Raw genomic sequence first — 9599 nt, 5'->3', positions numbered from 1 at the left:
GGGCCGTGCTGTGCGGCGAAGACAGGCTGATGGAGGCACTTTCCCTTATGGATGTTAAGTGCAAGGCCCATGATTTCATATGCCTCAGTGACTACATCGACTAAATCCAGGAGTTCAGCCTCAGAATGTGCGCAGACGCAGGCGTCGTCCGCATACTGCAGTTCAACGACAGAGGTTTGGGTGGTCTTGCACTGGTCTGGAGAGGGCATAGGTTAAACTGCTTCCCACTGATTCTGTAGTTTAGTTCCACTCCAGCAGGAAGCTTGTTGACAGTAAGGTGGAGTTGGCAGCGAGGAAGATTGAGAAAAGCGTTGGAGCGATGAAGCAGCCCTGTTTGACCCCGCATGTCGACGTGGAGCAGGCGAAGGATGTTGATAAACTTTTGGGGGTATCCAAAATGGAGGGAGGACGCTCCATAAGCCCTCACGGTCGACAGTCTCAAAGGCCTGTATAAGATCGAAAAATGCCATGTATAAATGCGCTGCTCCCTGCATTTTCCCTGCAATTGGCGTGCTGCAAAGATCATGTCCGTTGTTACCCGTAGGGGACGAAATACGCACTGTGACTCCGGACGGAGCTCCTCGGCCACAGGGAGAACACGGTTGAGGTGAACAGAACCACATCCCTGTGCAGCATGTTAAGTTTATACAGAACCTTGGCTAGACAACACTTGGAGTATGGTGCAAAGTTCTGATCTCCGTAGAATTATATAGAAAGTTAGAATTAATAATCTAAGAGAGACTTCAAAGAAACTTCTTTACTCAGAGAGTGTTCAGAATGTTTAACTCGCTATCAAAAGGAATAGTTGAGACAAAAAGCATAGACGCGTTTAAGGTGAAGCTGGATAAACACATGAGGGAGGAAGGATTGGCAGGATATGCTGATAGGGTTAAATGAAGTTGGGAGGAGGCTCAGTGTGTGAAGTCAAGTCCTCTCAGTACTTCGCTCTCCATGCTCATGATTGAAAGACTATTAAATCGATCTTGTCTCATTCGTTTCCTCACCTCATCCTAGATGTGTTTTACGTTCAAGAAGGACCGCTCACCACTGCAATTTGCCAGGCTGAATGGCCTTTTTCTGTGCTGTAAATTCTATGTAATTCTTAAAACAAGGACATCTGTAAAGTTTTTCACATCGAGTGAGCTGAAGAATTTGTTTTATCTGAAACATGAAGCCATGAAACTCATCAGCACGCAAAACCCAACATGACTTGTAGAATTGTGACTCATCAATGTATGAATTGTGGTGACATCTATACTCCAAAAGTGCCATTGAGAGATGCAAAGAGTGCGGTAACATCGTGGTTATGTTACTGGACGAGTAATCCAGAGGCCTGGACTAATGATCCAAAGTCCCACCACGCCAGCTGGGGAATTGAAATTCAGTTAATTAAATTAAAATCTGGAATAAAAAGCCAGTATCAGTAATGTTGCCCAGGGAGCTATCGGATTGTCATAAAAACCAATCTGCTTCAGTAATGTCCTTCGGGAAGGAAATCTGGCCGATATGACTCCAAACCCAAAGCAATGTGGTTGAGTCTTAACTGCCTTCTGAAATGGCCTAGCAAGCCGATCAGTTATAACAAACCATTACGAGAAACATTAATTAGAATAAACCAGGATGGACAACCCGGCATTGACCTCGGCACCGGCTTCTGACATGACAATGGTACACCCAGCCCAGTCGACCCTGCAAAGTCCTCCTCACTAACATCTGGTATCTTGTGCCTAAATGAGGAGAGCTGTCCCACAGGTTAGTCAAGCAACAGCTGACATAGTCATAATCACAGAATCATACCTTTCAGCCAATGTCCCAGATTCCTCCTTCACCATCCCTGCGTATGTCCTGTCCCACCAGAAGGGCAGACACACCAGAAGTGGCGGCTCAGTGGTATACAGTCGGGAGGGAGTAGCGGTAGGAGTCCTGAACATTTAATCTGGAACCTATCAAGTCTCATGGGTTTAGGTCAAGCTTGGACATGGAAACTCCTGCTGATTACCACCTACCACCCGCGCTCAGCTGATGAATCAGTACACCTCCATGTTGAAGGCCACTTGGAAGAAGCACTGATATAGCAATCGGCTTCAATGTCCATCACCAAGAGGGGCTCGGTAGCACTGAGCAAGCGGGCTGAGTCCGGAAGGACATAGCATCCAGATTGGGCTTCCGACAGATGGTGAGAGAATCAACACAAGGGAAAAACCTACTGATCTTGTCCACAGCAATCTACCTGTCACAGATTCATCTGTCCATGACAGCATTGGTAGCAGTGACCACCATACAGTCCTTGTGGAGACAAAGTCTTGTCTTCACACTGAGGACACCCTCCTTCGTGGTGAGTGGCTTGACCACAGTGTTAAATGGAATAGATTCAAAACAGATCTCGCAGCTCAAAACTGGGCATCTATGAGGCACTGTGGGTCATCAGCAACTGCAGAATTGTATTGCACCACAATCTGTAAATTCATGGCCACACCTCTAGCCAAGCTGTTCCAGTACAGAGACACTGGCATCTACCCAAGAATGTGAAAAACTGCTCTGGTACATCCTGTCCAGAAAAAGCAGGACAAATCCATTTAGGCCAATTACCACCCCATCAGTCTACACTCAATCATCAGCAAAGTGAGGGAAGATTTTGTCGACAATAATCTGCTCACCGATGCCCAGTTTGGGTTGTGCCAGGACCACTCAGCTCCTGATCTCGTTGCAGCCTTGGTCCAAACATGTACAAAGGAGCTGAATTCCAGGTGAGGTGAGAGTGACTACCTTTCACAGCAAGGCAGCATCTGATGGAGTGCGGCATCAAGTAGCCCTTGCAAAATTGAAGTCGATGCGAATATCGAAAACTCTCGATGAGCTGGACTCATATCTAGCACAAAGGAAGTGGTTGTTGGAGGTCAATCATCTCAGCCCCAGGACATCTCTGCAGGAATACCTCAGGACAGTGTCCTTGGCCCAACTATCTCAAGCTGCTTCATCAATGAACTTCCCTCCATCATAAAGGCCAGAAGTGGGAATGTTTGCTGATGATTACACAGTGTTCTGTTCCATTTGCAAGACATCAGAAAATGAAGCAGTCCATGCCCACATGCAGCAAGACCTGGATGACATTCAGTGTGGGGCTGATAATGGGCAAGTAACAATGGCACCACACAAGTGCCAGGCAATGACTATCTGCAAAAAACGAGAGTCTAACCACCTGCCCTTAACATTCACTGCCGCTGAATTCCCCAGCATTAACCCCTGGGGGTCATCGCTGATCAGAAACTGAACTCGCCCAGCCGCATAAAAAGTCTGGTAATAAGAGCAGGCCAGAGGCTGGGTATTTTGCGGTGAATGTCTCACCTCCTGACACCTAACGTCTTTCCAGCATCGACAAGGCACAAGTCAGGAGTGTGGTGGAGTACTCTCCACTTGACTGGCTGAGTGCAGCTTCAGCAATCATCAAGAAGCTCGACACCATCCAGGACAAAGCAGGCAGCTTGATTGGCACCCCATCCACCACCTTCCACATTCACTGCTTCCACCACCGGTGCACCATGGCTGCAGTGTGTACCATCAACAAGATGCACTGCAGCAACTCGCCAAGGCTTTTTCAGCAGCACAAGCCATCCCACGAGCTCTAGCAATTAGAAGGACAAGGGCAGCAGAAGTTTGGGAATACTATCACCTGCAAGTTCACCTCCACGTTACACACCAACCTGACTTGGAAATATATCACCATTCCTTTTTCGTCACTGCGGCAAAATCCAGGAATTTCCTCCCGAAAAGCACTGTTGGAGTACCTTCACCACAAGACTGCAGCGGTTCAAGAAGATGGCTGACCAGCACCTTCTCAAAGGCAATTAGTGACAGACAATAAATGCTGTCCTTGAGCTCAAACATTGCGGATCTTTATAGCTGTTACTCACTTCTTTACCCACACAGCTTAACAGAAAATCCACAGCAGCAGCAGTGCGTTTACTGAGCTACCCGCAGTAATAACTCTGAATGCAAAGAGCATAGATGCATTTAAGGGAAAGCTTGATAAACACAAGGAGAAAGGAGTAGAAGGATATGCTAATAGGTCTAGATGAAGTGGGGTGGGACAAGTTTCACATGGAGCATAAACCACAGCATGGCCCAGTTGGCCCAAATGGTCTTTTTCCTGTGCTGTAAATTGTAAGTAATTCTTAAAACACGAGCACCTGTAAAGTTTCACATCGAGTGAGCTGGAGATTTGTTGATACATGAAGCTATCAAACCCATCAGCACGCAAACCCAGGCCGACTCGTGGAACTGTGGCTCATCAATATATGACATTTTGTAACATCGATAGCCAAAAGGCGCTTGAGTGTTGCCAAGACATTAACCTGGAATGTCTATACATGGCTATTTAATTGCACTCAACACAGTTAAATTACTAAAAATAACTAGTAAATACTGGATTATTGGAGCTGCAGCAATACCATTTGTATCCATTCATAGCCACGGAGGAGAGAAATGGAGATCGAATCCAGGGTGATAGCACCACTGTGAATTTCATTACTAACAAAAAAAAAAATTGATGGGCTTATAAATTGAGTGCTTCGGCATTGTGGCCAGAAATGGGTTTAACATCTTGTTCCTTTTGCTTTGTGGAATTAAATACATTTACACCTTCCCCAAGTAGTAAATGTTGTTGGAGTATCGCTAGTCTTGCAATACCTTATTCATGTTTGAATGGAGGTTGTGTTGGCAAGTTATTCAACCATTAGGGGAGCAGACAGAAGAGAAGCTGTCTCAGAACGACTAGGATATCCGCACGAAGCACTGAAGCTATGACAGCAAGCTGATGCCAGCTGTTGCTTTCCCTCCTCACCCAATTGTGGTGGCCAGAGTTCAGTGTGCTGAGATATTGCTTTTCTGCCTACAAAGCTTAACAGCAAGCCTAAAGCAGCAGTGATGAGTCCCATTACTGAACGACCTGCATAACTGAAGAGGATCTGTTGCAGCTATTGAATACAAACTGCTGTTCGTTCACGAGGCAGATAGACTAAATAGGAAGCTAATCCAGGACTTTTTCGTCATTGGACTGAAATGGTACAACAATGAATTACTGGCAAATTGGCCCTGAGTTTAGCAGATGTTACATCTTGTTGGATTGAATTGTCATTTGTACAAAGACAGATCATTGGATACAGCTTATCAGTCCCAAGCTCTAGACATGCCTTCCTAAACATCTCTGTACCTTCTCAATACATACCTCTGACCAGACTTTTGGTCACTGGGCCAATATCCCATGGGACTGTCAGTTGTCCAAACACACCATTGAACATTTTAGATCTTATAACAGGTGCCTGAATGGCCCAGTCAATACATAGACATTACACAAGGGGAAAACACATTTCATAGGACTGAATCCCCTATAAATGTTGCACAGGTCAGTGTAATTCTTGTTTGATGGAAATCAAGTTAAGTTAAATGAAAAATAAGTAACCACTCAAATTTACAAGGTGACAAAACACAGCCCAATGTTGAACTGTTTATTTACTGTTGTGACTTTGTGCAAAAAGAGCTGAAACCCACAAGCCTTCATTCCCTACAGTATATTGGCCTGATTATATAAATGCAAGTACTAAACACAAAAAGCTTGATCCCAGTCAGTTTAGTCACTCTCCCCCAGAGTGTGCTTGTCAAAAAGGTACACTCCCATGCCATTCTCAGGGGCTCCCAGTCTCTTCAGGTTGGTGATGTGATCTCCAAGCTTCTTGATCACCTTGACTTGTTCATCCAAGTAGTGGGTCTCCAGGAAGTCACACAACTGAAAGAGAAGAGGGAAATGAGTTATGGCCAGTAGCAGATATCAAGGATCAGAGAATCCCCCCCCCCCCCCCAAAGTTAGGATTTTAATTCTCAGAGTGGAGAAGGATCAGGTAGGGCAATTGAAATTGATGTACATTTGCTCTAATGATCCAGTAGCTACTGTACAATGTGAGCTTAGATCCTGGAAACATTTATGTCTCAATGTCCACAGTAGGCCAACTTCATGGTCCTCTCCCCCACCCCCTGAAGAACCCAAGAGAGACCACCCCCCCCCCCTTAAAAACAAAGCTATTGGGCATGGAGCACATTTGAAACAGCTCAAGGATAGCAATGTTCCACCACCTCCAAGTTGCCCAGAAACCCACATGAGGAACTTACATGAGGGTCAGTGCTCCCAGTGGAGATTTTGTGCAGATCCAGCAGACTCTGGTTCACATTCTTCTCCATCTGCAGAGCTCTCTGCATTGCATCCAGACCATTGCTCCACTCATCCTGCTCTGGTTTCTGAAGAGGAAAATCATAGGCAGTTCACTTACAATGGAACAAACAAAATACAAAAGACAATACAAAGGAAAATAGGATTAAAAAAAGCAACCAGAAGTCCATTTTACCATAAACAATGTCACAGGAATATAGAATTACTGAATTCCACTACCACAACGATGAAATCAATTGCTTTAGGAGGTATTTGAATCAATCAGGTCAAAGGGTATCCAGACAGAAGGCCACTAGATAATTGAACCAAACCTTGATGTCAGACATGATGATCCGTCCTCCACGGCGATTCTGGAATTGCATCAGTTTCTCAGCATGCTCACGTTCCTCATGTGACTGCTCCTTGAAGAACTCAGCAAAGTGACACAGGGCAACATCATCCCGGTCAAAGTAGAACGACTGCAGAGAGAAATTAAGACAGCCTATTTAGACCTTGATCTTCATATACAATGCAAGAGTTATTTTTCCCCCAAGTGAATGAATTCTTAAAAGATAGACACCATTTGCAATCTAGCAAAATGCCATTGACTTCATCAATTGGAGTTGAGCCTCAGCTCCCCATTAGTATGATGAAAATTTTTCCATTGCTGGTTGAACATCTAAAACTAAAGTTCAGGATTATATTTAATGTCCAGTCAAACTAAATTCTACTCCTGGATAAGCAATACCTCCTCTACTTTGTCATTCACACAAGAGTGTGTCAGTCATCAGGTGCATGTGAAAGATCAAGGAGGAGAGATTGAGCAGACTGAGCCTCTATTCTCAAGGTTCAAAGGATGAGAGGGGAGGTCATTAGGAATGTACAAAATTCTTACAGGACTTGAAGGATTGGATGCAGGGAGGATGGTTCCCCTTGCTGGACAGTCGAGAACCAGGGGTCATTGAGGACTGAGATGAGGAGGAATTTCTAAACTCAATGTGATGACTCTTTGAGCCTCCACAACTCCTGGGGTAGAGAATTCCAGTCAGAGTATATTCAAGAGCAATAGACTTTTGGATAGCAAAGGATATGGGGACAGTGCAGGAGGTGGAGTTGAGGTACAAGATTAATAATGATCTGAGTGAATGACAGGAGTCAGCCATTGGTTCCTCAAGCCTTCTCCATGTTCTAAATACTACTGCAGGGAGCTCTCTGCAGTGTCCTGGCTAATATTTATCCCTCAACCAACACCACAAAAACAGATGATCTGATCATTATCTCATTTCAGTTTGTGGGAGCATCCTGTGCACTAATTGGCTGCTGCATTTCCCACATAACAGGTAACTACACTTAACTCCTTCATTGGCTACAAAGCACTTGGATATTCCAAGGTAGTGAAAGGCATTATAGAAATGATTCTTCTTCCATTCGAATCAAAGTTTGGACATGGAGTGAGAAAAATCCTCCACTCCAGTAGTTTACACAATAGTGCAAGGGATCTCAGCAGTGAGCAGGGCTCCAACAGCAGGATTCTCAGTACATCACCTCCAATTAATGAGCACTAGTGAGAACCTACCCACATTTCACTCACTGCAGTCCCCCACCTGAAACTGAACATTGTTTCAGGGCAACAGGCCCCTGACCAGATTTGTGCTCTTCTGTCACACACTCAGGCAGCAGCTGAGCTGGTTTCCAATATTAAACCTCAATAGAGGGCAGCTGCTGTCGGGAGCAGTCCATGAACTCAACAAGAACCCCTGTATTACACACCTGAAGTTCTCACTGCCCAAAGATTCTGCTCCCCCAGGGAAGGAAGTCCAGAGAAATACAACATAAAGCCAATTCATTGAACTGGAGAATTAACAACTTTGCAGAATGCAGCAACAAGGAATACACAACTCACCATGGAGAGATAAACATAGGAGGAACAGAGCTCCATGTTGATCTGCTTGTTGACAGCAGCCTCACAGTCCTTGTGGTAGTTCTGACACACTTGGGAGGCCATCTTCACTATCTATATTTCACTATCCTCTGCACAGTTCTGAAACTCACACTGTCTTGTACAAGCTCCTGTATTTATACTATTGGAACAGCTGCATTCAAACAGGGTATGACATCACCAATGATGATTGACAATCCCTCAGAGCCAATCAGGAATCTTCCCTGAATTGAGGCACCAATTAACAAAGGAGAGGGGATTTGTAGGAGGGGTCTGGGGGAGATCAGTCTTGGTGATGTCACTGCCTTTGGGTTCCTTGAACGTCTTCAAATCTAAAAGTGTGCCGTTGTTTAACGCTCTCACTTGAATGAAATTATAATTTTCTACTTTCGCCAAAGGGGTTTTTCATAACCTGGCGAAGTTTGTTACTTGCAAGTTTCTGTGGCACTGAGACAATATTCAAAGCAATCAAGTCGTCTTGGTGCATTTACAAACCAAGCATTGGCCAGTGGAATGGGAATTCCATCTTGTGGGTGGTGTGAACTGTCCCCAGTTCGAATACAGAGAATGGGCATGTGTCTGAGGATTGGCTACATGGGGGCATCAACAATCTTTCATTTTTATTCTCATGGAATGATGTCTGGTAAAATTCAATATATTGAGTGAGAATGAGAGGGAGTGAACATTACTGAACACATTGTCACCCACATCTCCATTTGATAGAGGGATTCAAAATCATGAGCTGTCTGGACAGGAACTGTTTCCATTGGCAGAAGGGTCGAGAACCAGAGGACACAGATTTAAAGTGACTGGCAAAAGAACCAAAGTCAACACGTTTACACAGCGAGTGGTTGGGATCTGGAATGCAATGCCCGAGAGGGTGGTGGAGGTAGACTCAATCGTGGCTTTCAAAAGGGAATTGGATAAGTACCTGAATGAAAAATTAATAGCAGGGTTGCAGGGGAAGGGCGGGGGAGTGGGACTAGCTGAAGTGCTCTCGAAGAGAGCCGGCACGGGCTCGACAGGCCGAATGGCCTCCCTCTGTGCTGTACCCATTCTATGATTCTATGATTTGCTCCGGCATGTTTTGGGGCAGGCTTGATGGACCAGCTGATCTTTTCCTGCCCCTCAATTTGATGTGTTAGACGTGTCTTTTTACAGTCGGTTATCAGTGACTCGAAAAAATATTTAAATCTGATTGAAATGATGAATATTTAAATCTGATTGAAATGATGAGGCTCAGATATGCTCTAACTGTCTGGCTCATCATAGATTCTATCAGCACAGAAAGAGGCCATTCGGCCCATCGTGTCTGTGCAGGCACTTTGGAAGAGCGATCCAATTAGTCCCACTCCTCAGCTCCTTCCCCATAGCCCTGCAACTTTTGTCAAGTGTATATGCAATTCCCTCTTCAAAGTTACTGTTGAATCTGATTCCACCACCCTTTCAGGCAACGCGTTC

The 9599-nt window shown here is 45.0% G+C and overlaps 1 protein-coding gene across 1 annotated transcript; it reads right to left on the bottom strand.

Moving 5' to 3' along the window:
• Positions 1-5626: 5626 nt before the first annotated feature.
• Positions 5627-8204, bottom strand: LOC139262599 (ferritin, higher subunit-like). Its single transcript, XM_070877757.1, has 4 exons — positions 8103-8204; positions 6532-6678; positions 6163-6288; positions 5627-5782 (listed from the first exon to the last, which is right to left on the bottom strand). The coding sequence occupies exons 1-4, from the start codon at positions 8202-8204 to the stop codon at positions 5627-5629; spliced, it is 531 nt and encodes a 176-aa protein (XP_070733858.1).
• Positions 8205-9599: the final 1395 nt, after the last annotated feature.

Source organism: Pristiophorus japonicus, chromosome 4 (genome assembly GCF_044704955.1).
Source record: "Pristiophorus japonicus isolate sPriJap1 chromosome 4, sPriJap1.hap1, whole genome shotgun sequence".
In the NCBI taxonomy this organism is placed as follows: Eukaryota; Metazoa; Chordata; class Chondrichthyes; family Pristiophoridae; genus Pristiophorus; species Pristiophorus japonicus.
Note: the sequence above shows the minus strand (reverse complement) of the source record. Positions and strands in the feature narration are given on the sequence as shown.

What these genes read in the sequence shown, in the direction of transcription:
- LOC139262599 (XM_070877757.1), bottom strand. Translation starts at nt 8,204, where the DNA reads ATGGCCTCCCAAGTGTGTCAGAACTACCACAAGGACTGTGAGGCTGCT. An exon ending in CCTATGTTTATCTCTCCATG is followed by an intron (nt 6,679 to 8,102) that starts GTGAGTTGTGTA and finishes TTCTCTCTGCAG; the next exon opens with TCGTTCTACTTTGACCGGGA. An exon ending in TCATCATGTCTGACATCAAG is followed by an intron (nt 6,289 to 6,531) that starts GTTTGGTTCAAT and finishes TTTCCTCTTCAG; the next exon opens with AAACCAGAGCAGGATGAGTG.